The following is a 25,990-nucleotide window of genomic DNA, read 5'->3' on the forward strand; positions in this document are numbered from 1 at the left end:
GGATTAATGACATGGTGCAAGTTTTCCGACTGCAGGGTGGCTGCTTATTGAGCTGTAGATATAAAAACGGAAACACTAAAAGCACAAGACCAAGTTCAGACCCAGCACAAAGTTCACGATGAGAAAAAACCAACAGATTGTGAAGTGACTTGTGGACATTTCGAGGCTTCGTCCGTCTAAATAAAAAAAAAAAATTTTCTCCACTTTTTTTTTTGCTGTTTTGTGTCTGTGCATCTCCATGGAAACATGGTATGGCTGACAACAGCTCCCAGCAGGGCTCTGCTAGGTATGGCTGAAGGCGGCTCACAACAGCCAAATGGGCTCTGCTAGGTATAGCTGACAGAAGGTTCCAGCAGCCAGAGGGGCTCCACAAGGTATGGCTGACAGCTCACAGGACATAAGCCAGAGAAGTTCCACTAGGTATCTTTGACGGAGGCTCACAACAGCCAGAGGGGGCTCCACTAGGTATGGCTCACAGCAGCCAGAGAGGCTTTACTAGGTATGGCTGCCGGCGGGTTCCAGGAGCCAGAAGGGCTCTGCTAGGTATGGCTGACAGCGGGTTCCAGCAGCCAGAGGGGCTCCACTAGGTATGGCTGACGGTGGGTTCCAACAGCCAGAGGGGCTCCACTAGGTATGGCTGACGGCGGGTTCCAGCAGTCAGAGGGGCTCTGCTAGGTATGGCTGACGGGTTCCAGCAGCCAGAGGGGCTCCACTAGGTATGGCTGACGGCGGGTTCCAGCAGTCAGAGGGGCTCCACTAGGTATGGCTGACGGCGGGTTCCAGCAGTCAGAGGGGCTCTGCTAGGTATGGCTGACGGGTTCCAGCAGCCAGAGGGGCTCCGCTAGGTATAGCTGACGGCGGGTTCCAGCAGTCAGAGGGGCTCTGCTAGGTATGGCTGACGGGTTCCAGCAGTCAGAGGGGCTCTGCTAGGTATGGCTGACTGGTTCCAGCAGCCAGAGGGGCTCCGCTAGGTATGGCTGACGGGTTCCAGCAGCCAGAGGGGCTCCACTAGGTATGGCTGACTGGTTCCAGCAGCCAGAGGGGCTCCACTAGGTATGGTGGACGGGTTTCAGCAGCCAGATGGGCTCCACTAGGTATGGCGGACGGGTTTCAGCAGCCAGATGGGCTCCACTAGGTATGGCGGACGGCGGGTTCCAGCAGTCAGAGGGGCTCTGCTAGGTATGGCTGACGGGTTCCAGCAGCCAGAGGGGCTCCGCTAGGTATGGCTGACGGCGGGTTCCAGCAGTCAGAGGGGCTCTGCTAGGTATGGCTGACGGGTTCCAGCAGCCAGAGGGGCTCCACTAGGTATGGCTGACGGGTTCCAGCAGCCAGAGGGGCTCCACTAGGTATGGCTGACGGGTTCCAGCAGCCAGAGGGGCTCCACTAGGTATGGCTGACGGGTTCCAGCAGCCAGAGGGGCTCCACTAGGTATGGTGGACGGGTTCCAGCAGCCAGAGGGGCTCCACTAGGTATGGCTGACAGTGGGTTCCAGCAGCCAGAGGGGCTCGGCTAGGTATGGCTGACGGTGGGTTCCAGCAGCCAGAGGGGCTCGGCTAGGTATGGCTGACGGTGGGTTCCAGCAGCCAGAGGGGCTCCACTAGGATGGCTGACGGCGGGTTCCAGCAGCCAGAGAGGCTGAACTAGGGGTATGGCTGATGGTGGGGTTTTCAGCAGCCAGAGGGGCTCCACTAGGTATGGCTGACGGCAGGTTCCAGCAGCCAGAGAGGCTGAACTAGGGGTATGGCTGATGGTGGGGTTTCCAGCAACCAGAGGAGCTCCACTAGGTATGGCTGACAGGACAGCTGTTTTTGGTTCACTGCTGAAAGTTGTCACATGTAACGGAGTCAAATTTACAGTGTGAAGGTAAATAACAGACTATCAGGAGATATATTCTATAGTAATGACGTCTGCGCTCTTGGATATACTGTTTAAAGGTATGACGTCAGCAGCCACTCGTTACAGCTGCATAGCACAGTTGTGACGTCACTGATATAAGCCGTGCTGCTGGCAGTACACCTCGTCTCTGCAGCCCCTCCTGCACAGCTGTACCTAAACATACCGTACACAGAAACCACTGCGTTGCCGCTACCTTCCTGGCTGTCACCGTCACACTGTCTGAGACAGCCCCCCTGTAGCCGCAGACATGTTTATATAGGGCACTGACCGTCACGTGGTTCTTGCGTCGCGCCGGCGTTGTGACGTACGCTGTTGCCGGGTAGTTTGAAGCCTATTGGGCGGGAAAATCCTACAGCGAATCTGAGGTAAAAAAGTGAGGAGACGGCGGAGAAGCCGCGAGTCAGCGACGGGATCAGGTGAGCGGCGGGGACCGGGGGAGCCACTGTGTCCTCCGGGGATGTCGGGACCGGGGAGCCGCTGTGTCACCCGAGGGTTGTCAGAACTCAGAAGCGAGGTGGGGGGCCGGAGTTGTCGGTACCCGGGGGGAGGCGCCGGGGTTTCCGGCAGTGTGATGTACGGTCACTTTGATAATTTGACACCTTTCCAATGCGTTACTGCTGCTGTTCCAGGAGTGCGGCTGTCAGTAACTTCGTGGACTACTACTTGTGCTAATTTGCACGTTTCCTTCTCGCAGCGCTGATCATGGCCGTGCCGTTTGTTGAAGACTGGGACTTGGTGCAAACTCTGGGAGAGGGAGCGTACGGAGAGTAAGTGCGGCCTTCACTCGGCATCCGGACCTGGCTGTCATGTAACGTGATCAGCAGGGTAGATGCTGAGAAGCGTCCACATATATACCCTAGTACTGTGTATGTACTGCATCAGCAGAATAGTGAGTGCAGCTCTGGAGCATAATACAGGAGGTAACGCAGCATCAGTAATGTAATGTATGTACACAGTGACTGCACCAGCAGAATAGTGAGTGCAGCTCTGGGGTATAATACAGGATGTAACTCAGGATCAGTAATGTAATGTATGTACACAGTGACTGCACCAGCAGAATAGTGAGTGCAGCTCTGGAGTATAATATAGGATGTAACTCAGGATCAGTAATGTAATGTATGTACACAGTGACTGCACCAGAAGAATAGTGAGTGCAGCTCTGGGGTATAATCCAGGATGTAACTCAGGATCAGTAATGCATATACACAGTGACTGCACCAACAGAGTAGTGAGTGCAGCTCTGGGGTATAATACAGGATGTAACTCAGGATCAGTAATGTAATGTATGCACACAGTGACTGCACCAGCAGAATAGTGAGTGCAGCTCTGGAGTATAATACAGAATGTAACTCAGGATCAGTAATGTATGTACACAGTGACTGCACCAGCAGAATAGTGAGTGCAGCTCTGGAGTATAAAACAAGTGGTAACTCAGGATCAGTAATGCAATGTATGTACATAGTGACTGCATCAGCAGAATAGTGATTGCAGCTCTGGAGTATAATACAGGATGTAAAAAAAAAAGTATTATTTTTCTTTACATCCTGTATTACACTCCAGAGCTGTGCTCACTATTCTGCTGGTGAAGTCACTGTGTACATGCATTACATTACTGATCCTGAGTTATATCCTGTATTATACTCCAGAGCTGCACTCACTATTCTGCTGGTGGAATTGCTATGAACCTGCACATTTCTGGCAGTCTTTTCTACTTTATAATTGTCATCTATACATTGTTTCTTTTTGCTTCCTGTCAGGGTACAGCTGGCTGTGAATCGCAAGACGGAGGAGGCGGTGGCAGTGAAGATTGTAGATATGAAACGGGCGTCCGACTGCCCAGAAAACATAAAAAAAGAGATCTGCATCAATAAGATGCTAAACCATCCAAATATCGTCAAATTCTACGGACAGCGCAAGGAAGGCAGCATTCATTATCTGTTCCTGGAGTATTGCCGAGGCGGTGAGCTCTTTGATAGGATTGGTGAGTGGCCGACATCACGTACCTTATCGTGGTGGGTTTATGCATTGTGATGATTCACATTTTCATTGTGTGGTTGTGACCCTAATGGGGTGTGAAACTTCCTCACCCTGTACACTGTGCTGAATATACTCACTGGTGTGTAATAAATGTGGTTTGCTATGGACAGGAAGGGTATCTTCTTTGTTCTTACAGTGACAGTATATATGTATCTGGAGTTCTTCTGAGTGGTGGGATTTTGATGCAGAACAATCCTATAACGTGGGATAGCCGCACTGGCTACGAAAACTTTGTATTTGGGGCTCAGACGATCAGATCCGCATTGATTCCATCACTTCTGATAAGAAAAGCATCGTTTTTGTTTTCTCCCAAGCTTTGGCTCTTGTGATGTACACAATACCGATGCTTAATCATAGTCGTCATGTCTCTCCTAGAGCCAGACGTGGGGATGCCCGAGCAGGAGGCACAGAAGTTCTTCCAGCAGCTCATCGCAGGCGTGGTGAGGAATATACTTCTTACTTTGTTTCCCTCTATTATTAAGTAATCATATGATGGGGAGCACTACAGGCAGACATGTGACCATTTATATGATAATTTACTGAATCAGTAGAAAGCATTGGCTTTGTAGGCTTCGGGTAATAATCATTTTTATATAGCGCTAACATTTTCCGCAGCACTTTACAGTTTGCACACATTATCATCATTGTCCCCGACGGGGAATTTAGATTGTGAACCCCATCAGTATGTCTTTGGAATGTGGGAGGAAACCCACGCAAACACTTGGAGAACATACAAACTCCTTGTAGATGTTGTCCTTGGTGGGATTTGAACCCAGGACTCCAGCGCTGCAAGGCATAGTCCTGAGTTCCCAGCAATCTGCAGAGGTGCCTCCTAAGTATGAAAAAATATTGTGCAAGTTTAGTTACTCTCTGACTAGAAAACCAATTTAAGGCTGGAGTCACACACAACGAATAAAAAATCGGTCCGATTTTAACGGTACGAAATCGCACAAAGAATTCTTGTCTAGGGATCCGTCTGTCATCCCATTTTCCGGCGATGAACCGATTTTATTCGCATCTAAGCATCAAATTGACATCCATGCTAATGCCTGATGCTCTTTCCTGTTGACCTGGAGAAGTCTTGCGATTTAATCGCAAGTCACACGTGTGGTGCGTTTTCAATGCGATTTTTAATCGCTTCCATAGACTTGCATTGTCGAATCCGAACCGAAAATCGTTGACGAGGAAATCGGTCCAAGGAACGGATCCGATAAAAAAACCCATGATGGGAGCAGCACCATGGAATAACATTGGGACGAATGCAATGCGATTTTATTTTATTTTTTTATTATTTTTTTTTATCGCATTGCATTTGTCCGATTTAATCCCTAGTGTGACTCCGGCCTAACACCAAAATAGGTTTAGCATTCAAGGATATAAGACTATATGTTTTAAGCCTCTTTTTCTGTGCAACAATTTGTTACTGGATGTTTTTTATTTTATTGTAAGGAATATCTACACGGTCTGGGGATTACTCACCGAGATATAAAACCTGAGAACCTGCTTCTCGATGACAGAGGTAAGAACCTTTTGTTTTGCGGTCCCTTGTGGAACTATTGTATACAATGGTAAGTTGGGATTATCGGACTATAAAATTGATTTTTATTTCTCATTATATAAACATGAGCACTAAAATATTACTGCTTCCTCCACAAGCGAATATTAGGGTATGTGTACATGACGTATTTTAGAAGCACACGATCATGCCAAGGTATACCGCGGAAGAGAGGAAAAACTCCAATGCAATATACAGTGCCTTGCGAAAGTATTCGGCCCCCTGGAACTTTTCAACCTTTTCCCACATATCATGCTTCAAACATAAATATACCAAATGTAAATTTTTGGTGAAGAATCAACAAGTGGGACACAATTATGAAGTTGAACGAAATTTATTGGTTATTTTAAATTTTTGTGGAAACTCAAAAACTGAAAAGTGGGGCGTGCAATATTATTCGGCCACTTTAACTTAATACTTTATTGTGCCACTTTTTGCTGCGATTACAGCTGCAAGTCGCTTGGGGTATGTCTCTATCAGTTTTGAACATCGAGAGACTGAAATTCTTGCCCATTCTTCCTTTGCAAACAGCTCAAGCTCAGTGAGGTTTGATGGAGATCGTTTGTGAACAGCAGTTTTCAGCTCTTTCCTCAGATTCTCGATTGGATTCAGGTCTGGTCTTTGACTTGGCCATTCTAACACCTGGATACGTTTATTTGTGAACCATTCCATTGTAGAGTTTGCTTTATGTTTGGGATCATTGTCTTGTTGGAAGACAAACCTCCATCCCAGTCTCAGGTCTTTTGCAGACTCCAACAGGTTTTCTTCAAGAATGGTCCTGTATTTGGCTCCACCCATCTTCCCATCAATTTTAACCATCTTCCCTGTCCCTGTTGAAGAAAAACAGGCCCAAACCATGATGCTGCCACCACCATGTTTGACAGTGGGGATGGTGTATTCAGGGTGATGAGCAGTGTTGCCTTTACGCCAAACATATTGTTTGGCATTGGTGCCTAAAAGTTCGGTTTTGGTTTCATCTGACCAGAGCACCTTTTTCCACATGTTTGGTGTTTCTCCCAGGTGGCTTATTGCAAACTTTAAATGACACTTTCTCGTTCGCCATATTGGGGGACACAGAGACCATGGGTGTATGCTGCTGCCACTAGGAGGCTGACACTATGCAAAAAAAAAAGGTTAGCTCCTCCTCCGCAGTGTACACCCCACTGACCGACAGGGAATTTCCTCAGTTTAGCTTAGTGTCAGTAGGAGGTGGACACGGGTCCTTCCTTGGACCCATATCTACCTCGATGTGCGTCGTTCCCTTTCAGGTCTTAGGCGGGATACAGTGTGAACGGTCACAACTGTACCCCCACAAGAGACTGAGTACGGCGTGTACTGTCACCCCGTATCCTCATAGTTCTCCGGGCGGACCACGGGCTCAGCACAGGACGTGCCAGCGAAGACGTATGGTCCTTGCCCCCTGCCTCCCACCCACTCGCCCACCAGAGCCTATCGGTTGGACGAGGCGCAAAGACTGAATGGACAGACAGCGTGGGATATGGAAGGTACCTTTATTGGACCGGAAGAAGACACCACCGCTCCCAGTCTCTCCACAAGGACCCCGGGTGGCGGCGCCAAAGTAGCGCCGCAGGTTATCAGCGGCCGGCGCTTCCCAGTCGCCGCGTCCCTTTTGGCCCTAGCTGCGGTGCGGGCTTTCTTCACCCCACCGCCGGTATTTTTGCGTAGGGTGGCGTCTGGGAGCAGGGCTAGGGTGGCATTCTTCTTAAAGGCGGGCGCGGCTGCGCCGCAGTCCTTCAGCGCCGCCCCGTGCTGACAGGTGGCCGCCGTGTCTAATTTAGCCCCTGGCTTCAATTTGGGCCTTCGCGGCCACGCCCCCGTCCGCTCTCATAGGCCGTTGCCTTCCTAAGCCCTCCCACCGCCTCTTCAGGCTTGTGGCTGGGAAGGGGGGGCGGGTTTTCCCTCTGGTGGAGGCGACTAGCTCCGCCCTTCTTCTTCTTGCACAGAAACCGCGCTTTTACTTCCTCATGTCGGGCTGTCGCCATCTTTGCAGCCTGACAGCCGGAGACCAAAGCGGAGACCAGCGCTTCCTGTCGGTCCCTGGCCAGTTGCAGGAGCCTAATTCATCTCTTTCGGGGTCACCAGACCGTGAGTACTTCTGCATCTGCAGACTGACACCCTACTCTGCCTTTCTGTCCCCCAACCTTCCGGCAGTTCCGCAGGTTTTCATCTTCTCTTCCTTCACATGTCTACTTCCAAGCCTGATCGTGGCCGTCCGCCAGTCCCCACGGGCACCCTAGTCCAGTTCTTCGCATGCTCCTCTTGCAATCGCAAACTTCCCTCAGGTCAGCCTACTTCCATCTGCCTGGACTGCAGCAATCCCGTTCAGCATGACCCTGTCCAGGAACCACCTATTGCGCCACGGGAAAGCGAACCACCCATTCCTGGCTGGGCCTCGTCTCTTTCACAATCTGTGGCCGACCTCACCAGGGTGTCTCAGTCCCTAGTGGCCGTTCTTGACAAGTTGCCCCTGGACACTTCTGCAGGGTCCAGCAGGTCACAAGACGCTCCATCTGAGCCAGCTAGCAGAAGCCGCAAAAGGCCCAGGCAGGATCTCTGGCCGGAATCCTCTCCTGGCCCCTCATCTGCACCTAGTCCTTCCCAGCAGTCGCCCTCCCGTGCCTCCTCACCAGAGTCAGGTGAAGCGTTCTCGGATATGTCTTCTGAAGGGATTGTAGAGCTGGAATCTGGCCAGGACGTGGACATGAAGGTTACAGTACAGAACCTCATCGCGGCAATTAACCACACCTTCGAAATCTCTGACTCCCCTGCGAAATCCTCAGATCAGGAGGTTTCGTTCAGATGGGAGGAAACACCCTCCAGGGTATTTCCTTTTCATTCCGAGTTTGGAAAGATTTTTACAAGAGAAAGGGAAGATCCGACCAGACGCTTTCAAAGAGGAAAGCGTCTCGGCGTACTGTACCCGTTTGCTAAAGAGCTCACGGATAACTGGTCTGCCTCTCCCTCGGTGGACCTGCCCGTGTCCAGACTGTCTAATAACACGGTTCTCCCGCTTTCAGGTGTGGCGTCTTTAAAGGATTCTAATGATAGAATTATAGAATCCCTGGCGAAGTCTGCCTTCGAAGCGGCTTCGACGGCGGTATGCCCAATCTTTGCTTCATCTTGGGCAGCAAAGGCCATAGCTACTTGGGCAGAGGATCTTCGTCAGGGCATCCTAGAGAAAGCACAACCAGATCGATTGGCCGATCTCGCCAATCAGATTTCCCATGCGGGGGATTATCTGCTTTCTGCTTCTTTGGATGCCGCATCCTGCACAGTTCAGGCGTCGAGCAACGTCGTGGCAATCCGACATACAATTTGGCTCAAAGCCTGGCAGGCGGACTTGTCGTCTAAAAAGTCTCTTACTAATCTGCCTTTTCAGGGAGTACGCCTCTTTGGATCCCAATTGGACCAGATTATTAAGGACGCCACCGGAGGCACGAGTTCCCTCCTCCCTCAGTCCAAGCCTCGCAGACCTCCACTAAGGCGTCAGTTTCGACCCTTTCGGGCTTTCCGCCGTTTCAATACGGCGGAGACATCCTCCAACCATCAAAGGCCGCAGGCACGCCAAGATAGGAAGAAAGTTTCATTCAGACCCACTCCCTCCTGGCGATCCCACTCTTCACAGGGCAGACCATCCAGATCCAGATCTGGACGGTCCACTTCAGCATGACTATCCTCCGACTCCCGAGGGTCCCTTCCAATTGGGAGGTCGACTCTTGTTCTTCAAGGATGTCTAGCTGGCCTCAGTAGAGGACGCCTGGGTCAGGGAGGTCGTATCGTCAGGATACAAGATAGAGTTCGTCTCTCTTCCACGGGACCGTTTTTTCAAATCCCGTCCTCCAAAAGATCCAGCCTTGATCCCGGGGTTCTTTACGGCCATCGCCTCTCTCCTCATTTCCGGGGTGATTGTGCCCGTTCCCGAATCGGAGCGGTTCACAGGGTTTTATTCAAACCTATTCGTGGTGCCGAAAAAAGACTGGGCGGTTCGACCCATCTTGGATCTCAAGCAGCTCAACAAGAGAGTCCGTCTTCGCCGCTTCCGGATGGAGTCGGTTCGTTCGGTAATCGTTTCCATGGAGGAGCAGGAATTCATGTGTTCAATAGACATCCAAGATGCCTATCTACATGTTCCCATATTCTCCGGACATCAGAAGTTCCTGCGTTTTGCGGTTCGCCAGGAACATTACCAGTTTGTTGCGCTGCCCTTCAGTCTCGCCACCGCTCCCAGAGTCTTCACGAAGATCATGGCTGCGTTGATGGCCTTGTTGAGGATCAGAGGTCTCATTCTTTTTCCGTACCTCGACGATATTCTGATCAAAGCTCCCTCTTTTCACCAGGCGCGCCTAAGTTTGAAGATCGTCCTAGACACTCTTTCCAATTTCGGGTGGATCGTCAACAGGAAAAAGTCCTGCCTGGTTCCTTCTCAACGCCTTGTGTTTCTGGGCCTACTGTTCGACACTCGTCGGTCAAGGGTCTTTCTCCCACGATTCTCTCCCTGCAGCAGGATGTACGATCGCTGCAGACAACACGATTCCCGTCCCTCCAAACAACCATGAGGGTCCTGGGAAAGATGGTGGCGGCGATAGAGGCAGTTCCCTTTGCCCAATTTCACGCCAGACCTCTCCAACACGCCATTCTGTCGAGGTGGAACAGGTCTGCTCTGTCCCTGGATCGCCCTGTTCGTCTTTCGTGCCGGATCAAGCGGTCTCTCAACTGGTGGTTGACGTCACCTCTCATCCTCTTGGGGCGGTCTTTTCTTCCCGTTCACTGGCAGATTGTAACAACCGATGCCAGCTTCCTCGGATGGGGGGCAGTGTTCCGCAATTACACTGTTCAGGGTCGTTGGTTGACTCGGGAATCGGCTCTGCCGATCAACGTCCTAGAGATACGAGCGATTTATCTGGCTCTCGTCCACTGGGAGAGGCTCCTCAGGGGCCTGCCTATCCGGATTCAGACAGACAATGCCACAGCGGTGGCATATGTCAACCGCCAAGGAGGGACACGGAGTGCCTCAGCCCTGGCAGAAGTGTCCAAGATCTTTCAGTGGGCAGAGATTTCGGTACCGACAATCTCCGCGGTACACATTCCCGGCGTGGACAACTGGGCCGCCGATTTTCTCAGCCGCGAGGGTCTCGCGGCAGGAGAGTGGTCCCTACATCCGGAGGTGTTTCTTCAGCTTTGCCGTCGTTGGGGGACCCTGGATGTAGATCTGCTAGCCTCTCACCTCAACAGGAAAGTCCCACAGTTTGTATCCAGGGCTCGAGATCCTCTCGCAGTGGGCGCCGACGCTCTGGCCATTCCTTGGTCGCAGTTCGAGCTCCCCTACCTGTTCCCTCCCCTGCCCCTTCTTCCCAAGCTGTTGAAGAAGATCAAAGCAGAAGGAATTCCAGTCACTCATCGCCCCGAATTGGCCCAAAAGGTCTTGGTTCGCGGACATTGTCAACCTTCTCATGGACGCCCCCTGGAAGCTTCCAGACAGGGCAGATCTGCTGTCTCAAGGCCCGATTTGCCACCCCAATTCTCGGCCGCTCAATTTAACGGCGTGGCTGTTGAGACCGAGGTTTTGAAACGAGCAAGATTCTCCCGTCGAGTAATTCATACCATGATCCGAGCCAGGAAGCCATCGTCTTCCAAGATTTACTACCGTACTTGGAAGGCCTATTTCACTTGGTGTGAGGCCAATAACATCGCGCCTATGTGCTTTTCGCTCCCTTCCGTTCTGGCGTTTCTTCAGGCAGGGCTGGATGCGGGGCTTGCTCTCAGTTCCTTGAAGGGTCAAGTTTCGGCGCTGTCCATTTTATTTCAGAAGACGTTGGCCTCCCGCCCTCAGGTCAAAACCTTTCTTCAGGGCGTGGCTCACACGGCTCCTCCGTACCGAGCGCCCGTGGATCCATGGGATCTTAATTTGGTTCTTGAGGTTCTGCAAGGTTCTCCTTTTGAACCTCTCAGGGATGTTTCCCTTTCTCTCCTTTCTTGGAAGGTAGCTTTCCTGGTGGCCATCACTTCCATCCGGCGTGTCGGAATTAGCGGCTCTTTCTTGCCGCTCTCCTTTCTTGGTACTTCACCAGGACAAGGTAGTTCTACGGCCTCTGCCCTCTTTTCTTCCGAAGGTGGTGTCCTCCTTTCACCTCAATGAGGATATTGTTCTGCCGTCCTTCTGTCCAAGTCCTACTCACCCTCGGGAGCGGTCCCTGAACAAGCTGGATCTGGTCAGGGCGATGAGAATCTATCTGTCTAGGACGACTTCCTTGCAGAAGACAGACTCTGTTTTCATCATTCCAGATGGGGCGCGGAAAGGTCACCCGGCCTCCAAGGCTACTATTGCTCGCTGGATCAGATCGGCAATTTTGGAGGCCTACCAGGTTAAGCATCGAGTGTCCCCCTCCGGGGATCAGAGCGCACTCTACCCGGGCAGTGGGTGCTTCCTGGGCGGTACGCCACAGGGCCTCCACGCTGCAGCTTTGCAAAGCTGCAACCTGGTCATCGGTTCACACGTTTTGTGAAATTCTACAAGGTCCACACCTACGCTTCGGTGGATGCCAGCCTAGGCAGGAGGATTCTGCAGGCAGCGGTGGTGAGTCCACTGGCCTGATGGAAGTTTGTTTCCCACCCCAGGGACTGCTTTGGGACGTCCCATGGTCTCTGTGTCCCCCAATAAGGCGAACGAGAAAACAGGATTTTTGGGTTGCTTACCGTAAAATCTGTTTCTCGGAGCCTTCATTGGGGGACACAGAGACCATGGGTGTATGCTGCTGCCACTAGGAGGCTGACACTATGCAAAAAAAGGTTAGCTCCTCCTCCGCAGTGTACACCCCACCGACTGGCAGGGAATTTCCTCAGTTAGTGAGAAAGCAGTAGGAGAAGTAACAGAATAGATTGTTCTGTTCTCAAACAACTCAACTGTAACCAATCTATTCTGTTACTTCTCCTACTGCTTTCTCACTAACTGAGGAAATTCCCTGCCAGTCGGTGGGGTGTACACTGCGGAGGAGGAGCTAACCTTTTTTTGCATAGTGTCAGCCTCCTAGTGGCAGCAGCATATACCCATGGTCTCTGTGTCCCCCAATGAAGGCTCCGAGAAACAGATTTTACGGTAAGCAACCCAAAAATCCTGTTTTTTATAGATATCTTTGAGAAATGGCTTTCTTCTTGCCACTCTTCCATAAAGGCCAGATTTGTACCATGTACGACTGATTGTTGTCCTATGGACTGACCCACCTCAGCTGTAGATCTCTGCAGTTCATCCAGAGTGATCATGGACCTCTTGGTTGCATCTCTGATCAGTCTTCTCCTTGTTTGAGATGAAAGTTTAGAGGGATGGCCAGGTCTTGGTAGATTTGCAGTGGTATGATTTTCATTTCAATATGATCACTTGCACAGTGCTCCTTGGGATGTTTAAAGTTTTGGAAATCATTTTGTATCCAAATTCGTCTTTACACTTCTCCACAACAGTGTCACGGACCTGCCTGTTTATCGGTCGTCCATGACAGCACCACCTGAGAGAGAGGATCCGCCCTTCAGGAACAGGAAACCTACAGATACAAAAGGGCGGCACCTCTCCCACGCATCAGTTGGTTTCCTGTTCCTATAGGACGGGACTTCCTACAGATGGTCCATCATGGAGTCGTCGAGGGATTCCCAGGCCGGCTGACCGACCCAGGTAGCGGGGGGGTCTCCTACCTCGGTCAAGCTCGGGTCCCTGGATGCGCCACGGTGGGGCCGGGTAGGTCACCACGACAGTGGTTGGAGCAGGCGGAGCAGAGGGTCCGGTGGACAGCCGTCTCCATAGGGCCGGCACAAGGTAAGTATGACCCCTGGAACCCCTCCTGTTGCATTCACCCGGTCTCCGCTTGCTTCTCTCTCTCCCTCCCTCTCTTGCCGGGGGCTGGTGGTCGCGCCTGTTCGGCGGGCGCAGGTCGGCGCATGTGGGGGCGGCGGGCATTCCGGAGCCGGGGGCGCCGTGCCGGCTCCTTTCCGCACGCTCCCGCGGCCTTGATCGCGCGGCGGAAGTGACGCAGCGGAAGGGGCGGGGCCTGGAACGCCGAAACCGGAAGTCGGGTGCCTGCCGGCTTTCCGGGATGCGCCGCCGGTGCTCGGCGGTCTGGGGCGGCCCCGGGGGGGGGGGAGACGGAGCATGTGGGGGGGGGGGGGGGGGGGGAGAGTCGCAGGGGGGGGGGGAGGACCCGGGGGGAGGTGCCGCGCCAGAGCCCTGCTAACCCGGACACTGTGGGAGGCTTTAAAAGCAGGAGGTGACGCTGCTGGGGTGCTTCTGAAGGCCCAGCAATGGATTCGACAGAAGCCCCCACAGAGCAGCAGGACGAGGCGCAGGAGCGCCCAGAGAAACAAGCCACAGCGAATTTACATGCGAGTGGCCAGCAGAAGAAGAAACGGACGGGCGAACAAAGCCACAGAAGTTCCTCCAGGCTAAAGGACCCTCCTGCCTCCCTCCGTGACCCGGTACCTGCCTCGTCTGCATGGGTAAGAGATCTCCGTGAATGTACCCTGATGCAGTGTTTTATTTCGTTCTTTCGCAGGCAAGGAAAGCTACGGGGAAGCAGAAGCACAGGGAATGTGCCCTCTGTAATTGTCCTTTGCCAGACGGCCACCCTAAAAAGTTGTCAGCCTTGCGTGCGACAAACGGTAGGGGTTGGATGGGGACGGTACCCTAGGGGTAGATTGACAGCCCCTTACACTCTTCCCCGTCCATACAGGTGGCGGAAGAAACACCAGACTTCACCACAAGCCTGAGGGAGATAATCAGGACAGAAATGAAGGCCCTATCTAAAAAAGACTCCTCTAAGGGAAGAGATGTTAACCTCTCGGGTTCAGAGTCTTCGGCCGCACCTGGAATCGATATCTCCTCAGATTCCTCGGCCTCCACTTCATCATCTTCAGAGGAAGACTCGAGCCGTTTCTGCTTTCCCTTAGACCAGATGGATAAGTTAGTTAAAGCAGTAAGGTCCACCATGGGGGTAGCAGACACAAAACCGGAACTTTCGGCACAGGACGTGATGTTCGGAGGCCTAGATCCCAGAAAGCGCAGATCCTTTCCGCTGAATGATAAAGTCCAGAACCTAATAGATAGAGAATGGAAAAAGCCAGAAAAAAGAGGTTCTTTGCCACCCGCCTTCAAACGAAGGTACCCGTTTGATGACCCAGTGGTAACCAAATGGGACAAGGCCCCTAAGCTGGACGCGGCAGTGGCCAAAGCCTCCAAAAAGTCCTCCATACCTTTCGATGACATGGCCTCCTTAAAGGACCCGCTAGATAAAAAAGCGGATTCTTTTCTGAAAGGAACATGGGAGATGTCAGCGGGTGCCTTGAGACCAGCGGTAGCGGCCACATGTACGGCCAGATCCTTGATGGTCTGGCTGGATCAGCTGGATTCCCAATTAAAGGATGGAACCTCAAGAGCATACATTCGAAAAGCTTTACAAGTTATCCAAAGTGCTGCTGCTTTTCTGGCTGATGCGTCAGCAGATTCTGCGAGGATGGCGGCTAGAACCGCAGGTTTATCCAACGCAGCTCGAAGGGCTCTCTGGTTAAAATGCTGGCCAGGAGACATCCAGGCCAGATCTCGACTCTGTTCCATTCCTTGTGAGGGCGAATACCTGTTTGGGCCCGTCCTGGATGAACTTTTAGAGAAGGCCGGGGACGATAAAAAGAAGTTCCCCAGTCTGCCGAACCCCTCTTTTAGACTCCCCTTTACCAGGAAAGGATATTTCCGTAGGAGGCCGTCCAGGGATCAGGGCAGATGGGATGACAAAAGGAGAGGTACTGGATTCATGTTTGGAGGAGGGGGGCGCCAGGAAGGTCCAGCACGGGACACTAAAAAGCCGCCCCAATGACTAGTTGCTCCGGTAGGGGGGAGACTAGCTGCCTTCTACCCGGCCTGGACATTAATCTCTAATAGCAACTGGATACTGGGGGTGGTAGCTGCGGGCCTACGACTAGAATTCTCCCGGGTTCCCCAAGATCGTTTTAAGGTCACTCCTCTTAGGTCATCCTCTTCAGAACAGTCTGCCCTGGAAGCTGAAGTTCGGGATCTTTGCCATAAAAAGGTCCTAACTAAAGTTCCAGAGGAAGAAAGGGGGAAAGGTTTCTACTCCCCTTTGTTCCTGGTCCGCAAGCCAGACAGTTCCTTTAGGACCATAATAAATCTTAAATCCCTCAATGAATTCCTGGTCACACGCCCATTTAAGATGGAAACAATTAATTCAACAATAAAATTACTGTTTCAAAACTGCTTCATGGTGGTGTTAGATTTGAAAGATGCCTACTACCATATACCCATTCATGCAGATCATCAGAGTTTTCTCAGAGTGGCAGTGCAGTTAGATGGGTCAGTTCAACATTTCCAGTATGCGGCCCTTCCCTTTGGGGTGGCAGTCGCTCCCCGTGTGTTTACTAAAGTAGTAGCGGAAGTTATGTCCCATCTACGTGAATTAGACATTTTAGTAGTTCCCTACTTAGATGACTTCTTGATTGTAGGGAGAACGGCTAACCATTGTTTGCAACAGCTACAAAGGGCAAGGTCTGCCCTAGAACGGTTAGGATGGCTGCTTAACATTAAAAAATCTCGGTTACAGCCGATGAGAATCCAACAATTCTTGGGCCTCATCCTAGATTCCGTAAAACAGGAATGCCGACTGCCCCCAGAGAAGCTGGTTCGCCTACACTATCAGGTCCTGAACGCTTCCAATAACCCGACCATGTCCCTCAGGAAAGCCATGTCCCTTCTAGGTTCACTTTCCTCCTGTATCCCGGCGGTCCAGTGGGCCCAGTTTCATTCAAGAACTCTACAGGGCGAGGTCTTAAGGCATCAAAAAATGCTTGGGGGTTACTTAGAGGGCCAGCTAACCTTGTCCCGAAACACAAGGGAGTCCCTAGAATGGTGGCTAGATGAGAATAATTTATCCAGAGGGGTTCCCTGGGAATATGACATACCCCGCATAATCACCACGGATGCTAGCCCTTCCGGTTGGGGGGCTCATATGGGGGAAATTCTGGTCCAGGGCCTATGGGAGCATCATCAGATAGAGATGTCATCCAACTTGAAAGAATTGACAGCAGTAGAGCTGGCGGCTAAAGAACTGCTTGTGTATCTACAGGGCCATCATGTGCGAGTGTTCTCCGACAATCTGGTCACCGTAGCGTATATCAACCACCAAGGCGGGACCCGTTCCAAATCCCTGATGAATGTAGCAGAACGGCTGTTCCAGCTAGCAGAGCAGCATTTCCTATCATTAACAGCTCTACATATAAAGGGGAAAGAAAACACCACGGCAGATTTCCTGAGCCGCAATCTCTTAAGGCAAGGAGAATGGTCCCTAAAAAACTCTATCTTCGACCTGATTGTACAGAAGTGGGGACTGCCAGAGATAGATCTCTTCGCCACCAAAGAAAACAGGAAAGTAAGACAGTTTTGCTCACTAAATCCCAGAGAAGACCCCCTGGCGGTAGACTCCTTGCTGGTAAAGTGGGATTTCGGGCTATCCTATGCCTTCCCTCCCCTATCGCTATTACCTCTAGTGGTGAGGAAAATCAGGAGAGACAGAGCGAAAGTTATAGTGATCGCTCCGTTTTGGCCCAGGAGGGCTTGGTTCTCATGCCTCAGGACCATGTCAGTGTCCGATCCTTGGGTCCTGCCGGAGATCCCGGATCTCCTATCCCAGGGCCCAGTCTTTCATCCTCAGGTGGCTGGCCTACATCTGACGGCGTGGAGTTTGAACGGGCACTGCTGAAAGATAAAGGCTTCTCCCCAGACCTGGTTGACACTCTACTTAAAAGTAGAAAAATCACTACTACCAAGATCTATGTCAGAATTTGGAAGAGATTCCTAAAGAACTCTAGAGTAGTCGCTGGGGGTTCGGCTCCTATAAATCAAATCTTAGAATTTCTTCAGAAAGGTCTAGAAATGGGGCTCTCCTCTAGTACCCTCAAAGTACAAGTTTCAGCCTTGGGGGCCCTCTTTAGCTGCAACATCGCGGGTAATTACTGGATCAGTAGATTCATCAAGGCAGCAGGTAGATCCAGGCCAGTGGTGAAGGATAGATTCATGCCATGGGACCTGAACCTAGTCCTTACAGCCATGACAGAAGCTCCATTCGAACCCATCTCATCAGCCTCTATAAACAACCTGTCCCTCAAGGTAGCCTTCCTGGTAGCTCTAACCTCAGCTCGTAGAGTAAGCGACATCCAGGCATTATCTAGGCGTCCTCCTTATTTACAGTTTAAGGACGATAGGGTAATACTCAGACCTGACCCGGCGTACTTACCGAAGGTAGTTTCTAGCTTTCATAGAACACAGGAAATAGTCCTTCCATCCTTCCTCCCTAATCCAGCTAATGAGAAGGAAGAGAAATTACACACCTTAGATGTTAGAGAATGCCTTAAAGAATATCTAGCGGTTACTGACCCCTGGAAAAAAGAGAATGCCCTATTTATCTCCCATCAAGGTCCCAGGAAAGGCTGTAGAGTGTCAAAAAATACACTAGCTAGGTGGATTAGAGAGGCTATTTCAATTGCATACACCTCAAAGGGCAGACCGGCACCTGCAAAAGTGAGGGCGCATTCCACCAGAGCCATGGCGTCCTCGTGGGCCGAGAGATCAGAAGTCTCCATTGACCAGATATGTAAGGCGGCTACTTGGTCCTCTCCGAGCACCTTTTATAATCATTATAGGCTAGACTTGGGTGCTTCCACAGACCTCTCTTTTGGTATAAGGGTACTGCAGGCTGTAGTCCCTCCCTAAATAGTTTTACTCTCTGTAATTCTCTCAGGTGGTGCTGTCATGGACGACCGATAAAGTCTTAGTTACTCACCGGTTAACGGTGTTTTTCGGAGTCCATGACAGCACCCGTATATTCCCTCCCTTTAGTTTAAATATGGGTGTGCACTTCTTCCTCTTGTAGGTACACTGGTAAGGAATAGTTGTGTAAAAGTACTGTATATAAATTTTGCCATTAACCATTGTGGTCCTCTTGTGCTCTGTAATCCAACTGATGCGTGGGAGAGGTGCCGCCCTTTTGTATCTGTAGGTTTCCTGTTCCTGAAGGGCGGATCCCCTCTCTCAGGTGGTGCTGTCATGGACTCCGAAAAACACCGTTAACCGGTGAGTAACTAAGACTTTTGTTCCTTGGTCTTCATGATGCTCTCTGTGCATCAAACAGAACCCTGAGACTATCACAGAGCAGGTACATTTATACGGAGACTTGATTACACACAGGTGGATTATATTTATCATCATTAGTCATTTAGGACAACATTGGATCATTCAGAGATCCACAATGAACTTCTGGAGTGAGTTTGCTGCACTGAAATTAAAGGGGACGAATAATATTGCACGCCCCACTTTTCAGTTTTTGACTTTCCGCAAAAATTTAAAATATCCAATAAATTTCATTCAACTTCACAATTGTGTCCCACTTGTTGTGGATTCTTCACTCAAAATTTACATTTTGCATCTTTGTTTGAAACATGATTTGTGGGAAAAGGTAGAAAAGTTCCAGGGGGCCGAATACTTTTGCAAGGCACTGTATCCTGAATTTCCTTCAATATGTAGACACTTTAGACTAATGTATATGAGGGGCCTTAAGTAGCCTAAACCGACTGATATTCGTTCTGTACAACCGTCCATTTGGGTGACACCTGCCTATTGTGTATTGGTGGCTATAGAGCATTGATGAGCCGAAAATCCTACTGTTTGTTTTTTTTTTTTTTTTTTGTTTGTTTTTTTTGTTTTCATCCAGATCAGCTGAAAATCTCTGATTTTGGATTAGCCACTGTCTTTAGACATAATGGACGGGAGCGCATGTTGAACAAGATGTGTGGGACCCTGCCGTACGTGGCACCTGAACTCATTAAGACGCGGGGGTTTCACGCTGAGCCTGTGGATGTCTGGTCCTGTGGAATCGTACTGACGGCCATGTTGGCTGGTGGTAAGTTGGCAGAAATTTTTTGATACTCAACAAATCTTTCTCGTTTGCTTAACTAGTAAATGTATATTAAAGTATCCACACAGAGACTTCATTTTTATTTTCATTGCTAATATAAAAGTGAGTGACTTGTGGGGACATTCCTAGAGGCATGATGAAAGAACAAGCTGTGTATCCATTTCATGTCCACGCTGATCCCATTACGGAGTTTCGATCCTAATAACACCACCACTGTTACAGCTGGTAGAGCTTATTAGGGTAAAACCTACATGATCCAAACGGTTTCCATTATCCATAAATATGGTCGTTTTGGACATAACATTCGTCTATTAGACTGACTGATGGAGGAATAGTGTATTAGTATGTCCTATGTATTTAGTGTATTAGTATGTCCTATGTATTAACTTTTATTGGCAGAATTACCATGGGATCAGCCAAATGACGCCTGTCAAGAATACTGTGACTGGAAGGAATCAAAGCATTACTTGACTCCATGGAAGAAGATTGATGCCACACCTCTCGGTACCTGTTTTCTCTCATTGTATTTGTAAAATTGATGTTAATAATTTCTCCAGAGATCGATTTCTCTTTTTCTTATTTGAGCTGTGTAGCTCGAGAACCGGAATCCCTCACAGACCTGCAGTAACACTGACCTCTCATCCTCTTCTTTCCAGCATTGCTGTGCAAGATGTTATCTGAAAGCCCTGGTTCAAGGCTTACTATTCCAGAAATCAAGAAGGACCGTTGGTTCACGAAACCACCCAAGAAGGGTATGTTAGGTCTTAGTGGTGAAGAGAGTGGTTTAATTTTTAATTTTTTTTTTTTTTTCCTAATTGTCAAAGGATTTTTTTTTATGTATTTCGTTTTTGTTTGTTTTTTCTGCCCATAGGTATAAAGAGAAGCCTTGTGTCATCATCAGGAGGATTAGAAACGCCCGGACTTCTCAGCAAACACATTCGGTCTGATATGGATTTGTCTCTGTTCTCTTACAGGTACATCTATCTTCTTTCGGCAGAAAAATGTGGCATATTAAATTACTCTGGCTCGTAGAGTTTTACATATCTGAGCAGGTTTCGGTATTGGCTAGCCTTAAATGTTGTGATATTTTATAGCTCCCTTTTAAATGCACTTTTGATCAGATTGGGCCTGGGGTTTAAAAGGAATCTGTCACCCCTTTTTTTCAAAAATGAGCTGCCGGCACCGACATCAGGGGCTTATCTACAGCTTTCTGTATGCGGTTTGCATTTATGTGGTCACGTGCCGACTAAATATGCTCGACCTTGCTCAATACAAGTCCAAAAGTAAAAATAAATTGCGTTCCCTTGCTCTCGCCAGCAATACTGGAAAATCATAGCAGTGTGTGGTGCACACAATGTAAAGATTCAGAAGATTGCAGGCATGCATAGTGACTGTAGACCGGAAAACTCCTTTAACAAAGAAATTGTTGATTTATACTGGAGTGATTGCTTAATACAGCGTTATCTGATCATTTGCCTGTAATAAAGCTGTCTTTTTGTCGCAGTGAAGAGAAGGTGATCTATTCCAGTACCCAGCCAGAGCCTCGCACGGCCCTCCCAGCCTGGGATAGCAGTACATCTCATATAGATAAACTGGTGCAGGGGAAAGGATTCAGTTTCTCACAGCCAGCCTGCCCTGAGAACATGCTGCTAAGTAGCCAGTTACTGGGGACGCCGGGCTCCTCACAGGTAATACAACTCTTGGTAATATTCGCTTTCTGACATCTTGTTTTTTCTGTAATTCACTCACCAATCATTGCTTCGTCCATCTACAGAACCCATGGCAGCGCTTAGTTAAAAGGATGACTCGCTTCTTTACTAAAGTGGATGCAGAGACTTCATACAGCAGTCTGAAGGAGACTTGTGAAAAGATGGGTTATGTCTGGAAAAAATGCTGTGTCAACCTGGTGGGTGTAATAACTTCTGCATTGCAAGCTGTTATATAGGCTTAATGCCAACGACTGAATTTTTTTTTTTCTATCAGGTGACAATTTCAACCACTGATCGGAGAAACAGCAAGCTGATATTTAAAGTTAATATAGTTGAGTTGGAAGAGCGCATATTATTGGACTTCCGACTTTCCAAGGTATAATAAACATGAAGACACCGGAGCTATCTGTGACCTCTAGATCTGAAGATGATGCAAAGAGAATCGCATTTTGAAGTTTTGTCTAGAAGTGCGTTCAGGCTTGATGAGATGCACTTTTAGATTCTCAGCCTCAACTGTATTTCCTACCTTCCTGCACCTTTTGCTGGATGATTGACAGGTCTTCCCTGACACACTTCCAGACATAACTTCAAAACTTACTTTTTCCCTGCTGGAGCAGCATTTTGGGATTATAAAGTATCCACTGGCTTATCTTTTGAAGAGATACACAATCATTAATGGTTTGGATGGGGAGCTAAAATTTTGACAGATTTCCTATTAACTCGTTTTCACCGGACAACCCCTTTATCTCCTAATACACAGCATTGGTGGTAAGTTAGTGATCGGTGGGGTCCAACTGCTGGATTGGCAGAAAAAGATGCTTTTATCCCTGTTACAAAATGACGCGAGAGTTTTGCATTCTCTGAGGTTGATGGAAAAGCAGAATGCCGCACTCGGCATCCCATAGGGAATGAAAGTATTGCAGGTCGGACATGTGCAATGTCGCTCCTACCCAGCAGGTGTAAAAGTGACTCTTCTACCTGTTTGGTCGGTCAAGACCTCCACCGATCAACAAGTAGGTGATTGTTTTCACCGTATAACCCCAGCTGACCTGTGCCCGCAATAGGCGCAGGCGGAATCGTGATCTGCCCGTGCCTATTAGTTAAATGCCGCTGTCAAACTGACAGTGGCATTTAACGCACACATTGGGCCAGAAATACGCACATCACTGACCCCCGTCACTTGATCGGGGGTCATCGGTGTGTCGGCATAATAACCAGAGGTCTCCTTGAGACCTCTATGGTTGTTGATACTGGATTGCGATGAGCGCCACGCTGTGGTCGGCGCTCATAGCTAGTCTGTAATTCTGCTACATAGAGGTGATCAGAGCAGAGGCGATTGAGTTGTGGCAGCTTCTAGCCTCCCATGGAGGCTATTGAAGCATGCCAAAAGTAAAACAAAAAAAATGTTTAAAAATATAAAAAATGTTTTATAAAAGTTCAAATCACCCCCTCTTTCGTCTTATTCAAAATTAAAACAATAAAAATAAAATCAAACATACACATTTGGTATCGCTGCGTTCACAATCGCCTGATCTATCAATAAAAAAAAAAAGGATTAGTGATCAGGTTAAATGGCGTAGCGAGGAAAAAAAATCAATATGCCAGAATTACGTTTTTTTGGTCGCCACGACATTGCATTAAAATGCAATAACGGGCGATCAAAAGATCTTATCTGCACAAAAGTGGTATAACTAAAAACGTCAGCTCGGCACGCAAAAAAATAAGCCCTCACCCACCCCAAAGTCACGAAAAATGGAGACGCTACGGGTCTCAGAAAATGGTTCAAAAAAAAGAACTTAGACATGTTTGGCATCTATGAACTCGTAATGACCTGGAGAATCATAATTGCAGGTCAGTTTTAGCATTTAGTGAACCTTACAAAAAAGCCAAACAAAAAAACTGTGGGATTGCACTTTTTTTTTTTTTTTTTTTTTTTTTTTTTGCAATTTCACCGCACTTGGAATTTTTTTCTTGTTTTCTTTTACACGACATGGTAAAACCAATGGTATTGTTTAAAAGTACAACTCGTCCTGCAAAAAAATAAGCCCTCAGATGGCCGTGTTGATGGAAAAATAAATAAGTTATGGCTCTGGGAAGAAGGAGAGTGACAAGTAAACAGCTCCGATCACGAAGGGGTTAATGTTTGGAAATGTGTCCATCTTTTCCTTGCCCTCTAATCACTGTGTATTTTTTTTTTTTTTACAGGGTGATGGACTCGAGTTCAAGAGACATTTCCTTAAGATAAAAAAGAAATTAGATGATATAGTCGCTAACCAAAAAGTTGTCATGTCTGTCACATGATCATGTGAAGGCTCAGTTGTGACATTTTTAATTCCTGACCCCAGACTCGTGTTGCTGTTAAGTACTAGTTCCGGGTTTCTTTCTATTGCTCTGCCTCAGTTAGGTGAGTAGTTGATGTGGTGAGTGGATGTTGAGCCGCTTTCTAGGTACAGCGTGGTCCCAGGAATTTCTGTCACGGACTCTACTTAATGGTAACTTTGATATATAAGGACAGTCAATGTTCCTGTGTGTTTTGTTTTTTGTGAAACATCTTTTCGGGTTTTCTTAATGCTCTTTCTGAATACAGTCCTGCTCTGAAGATGTAATATTGTTGTCACTACATCATAAGCGCCCCAGGTCCTACTAACATGGGTGAATATTGAACCTTGAAGGAAACCCTGAAAACATCTGTTGCTCCTCGTGACCCTGATTTCAGAAAATATTACCTACTCCACCTAAGGGTAACACATGCTTGCTCTCAGAAAACATTTCATAAGGCACAGTGACCATAGATTTAACCTTGTGCCCTAAATGGTTTATCATTGTATTAAAAAAAATGTGAATGTTTGCAGTTTATTAAATAAATGTAATAAATATTTTGTTCTTTTGGGGGAAACAAGTCACTCCTGAGGATTAACCACATTTGTCTTTTCCTACTTCTTGTTTCCACACACCTTGGTATACTATATCCAGCTGTAGACCCCATGCAAATAACCAGTTCATCGATCCACATCCGACTGGTGCATAACTGCGTATATCTTTGTGTCGACTCGGCCGTTGTGCCTCGTTATAAAGCAAGTGCTGTAGAATCTAAGCTTGGCAATATGGCTGCAAACTTTAGATACAGCATCCAACTCAATGTGGATCAGATTTTACTTTACGTTAATCCTTAGAGTAAGGGGTTGTCTCATCATGAATTAAGTAATATTAGAAGGTGCTTGTAAAAATAGGAGGCAATGCCTGGGTAAATAATGGGACAGGAATAGAATTCACCTCAATCATTTATCTTGTGTCCGAAGGAGACAATTTCCCTGACCCAAGCATCCCTGGCTGCCAAAAGCCTCACGTCCCGTAAAAGGAGGCAGCTGCCCACCTGAAGAAAGTTCTCGGGCGGGAGATCCCCTCTGATCCTGGAGGGCTTATTCAACTGTTTTATGTGGAGGCCAAAGGAGAGCTGCTTCGAAGGATGGTCTTTTCCCAGGACGTCCCTCATGACAGCACGGCAGGAGTGGTTAGTCCGATATATCCTCTAGGGACAGGAAGCACACAAGGTTAAAAGCCCCCCTTCCGCCTCAACCTCAGTGTTTTTCCTGTCCCTAGCAGGACAGGGCACACAAGAGGAGCGCAGGAGAGCGATATTTACCAGAGCTCAGTGGGATCGGAGGGGACCGAATTTCTTCCCGCTGTCAAGAGGCTCCTTTGCCGATACCGCACTGGACGGGGGTCCCTCAGCGTGTCGGTGGAGCAGGGAGCTCCCGATGTTGCCACGTCCTTCTCCGGAGGGGTTTTGGCTCCACGCCGCTGCCTACTTCCGATCACATGGTGAACATGTTTTCCGACGGAGAGCGTGTTGCCAGCCTTTCGAGGATGCACACTTCCGGTTTAGAGGGACACTTCCGATCGTGACGGCGCTGCGTGGGTTACAATCAAGAACACAGAGAGCTATGGGGGTATTCTGGAAGCCATCTGGACAAGGTAAGACCCTTTATAAAGGGTGCTCACAGATCGAGTAGTGTATATAATCTGAATCATGGAGGTTAATCCAGCCTGCTCAGCAAGGCTGTGGAGTCGGTAAGCCAAACCTGCGACTCCGACTCCTCAATTTCCCTTACACCGACTCCACGACTCCGACTCCCACACATATTGCTATATTTAAGTGAAAAATTTATTGTAGTACAATGTGAACATCAGACATTTAATCATTTCTATGATCCAATAATCAAGATATTTAGATAGAACATAATATCTATTTATTGGAATACAACTTTAGAACACAAAAAACTAATAAATTGTAAATATGTAATACACTGTATACATGTATACGGTACAGACCAAAGTTTGGACACCTCATTCAAAGAGTTTTCTTTTATTTTCATGACTATGAAAATTGTAGATTCATTCTGAAGGCATCAAAACAATGAATTGACACATGTGGAATTATATAATTAAAGTGTGAAACAACTGAAAATATGTCTTATATTCTAGATTCTTCAAAGTAGCCACCTATTGCTTTGATTACTGCTTTGCACACTCTTGGCATTCTCTTGATGAGCTTCAAGTGGTAGTCACCAGAAATGGTCTTCCAACAGTCTTGAAGGAGTTCCCAGAGTTGCTTAGCACTTGTTGGCCCTTTTGCCTTCACTCTGCGGTCCAGCTCACCTCAAACCATCTCGACTGGGTTCAGGTCTGGTGACTGTGGAGACCAGGTCATCTGGGGTAGCACCCCATCACTCTCCTTCTTGGTCAAATAGCCCTTACACAGCCTGGAGGTGTGTTTGAGGCCATTGTCCTGTTGAAAAATAAATGATGGTCCAACT

The 25,990-nt window shown here is 48.6% G+C and overlaps 1 protein-coding gene across 4 annotated transcripts; it reads left to right on the top strand.

The window, feature by feature from the left end:
• The first annotated feature begins 1,942 nt into the window (after positions 1-1,942).
• CHEK1 (checkpoint kinase 1) lies at positions 1,943-24,095 on the top strand. Of its 4 annotated transcripts, none has more exons than XM_073584950.1 (13): positions 1,943-2,312; positions 2,591-2,663; positions 3,654-3,877; positions 4,309-4,373; positions 5,383-5,452; positions 19,291-19,449; positions 19,864-19,968; positions 20,121-20,216; positions 20,336-20,438; positions 20,969-21,152; positions 21,239-21,370; positions 21,448-21,549; positions 23,379-24,095. In XM_073584950.1, exons 2-13 carry the CDS (start codon positions 2,599-2,601, stop codon positions 23,472-23,474), a joined length of 1,401 nt encoding a protein of 466 aa, XP_073441051.1. In that variant the 5' UTR covers positions 1,943-2,312; positions 2,591-2,598; the 3' UTR covers positions 23,475-24,095. The 4 variants fall into 4 exon arrangements, with proteins under 4 accessions (XP_073441051.1, XP_073441047.1, XP_073441048.1 ...); XM_073584946.1 differs by having other exon boundaries at positions 1,945-2,312; positions 19,261-19,449; XM_073584947.1 differs by lacking the exon at positions 1,943-2,312 and adding an exon at positions 2,388-2,410 and having other exon boundaries at positions 19,261-19,449.
• Positions 24,096-25,990: the final 1,895 nt, after the last annotated feature.

This window comes from Dendrobates tinctorius, unplaced genomic scaffold (assembly GCF_039654945.1).
Source record: "Dendrobates tinctorius isolate UK_male_01 unplaced genomic scaffold, ASM3965494v1 ptg000086l, whole genome shotgun sequence".
Classification (NCBI taxonomy): domain Eukaryota; kingdom Metazoa; phylum Chordata; class Amphibia; order Anura; family Dendrobatidae; genus Dendrobates; species Dendrobates tinctorius.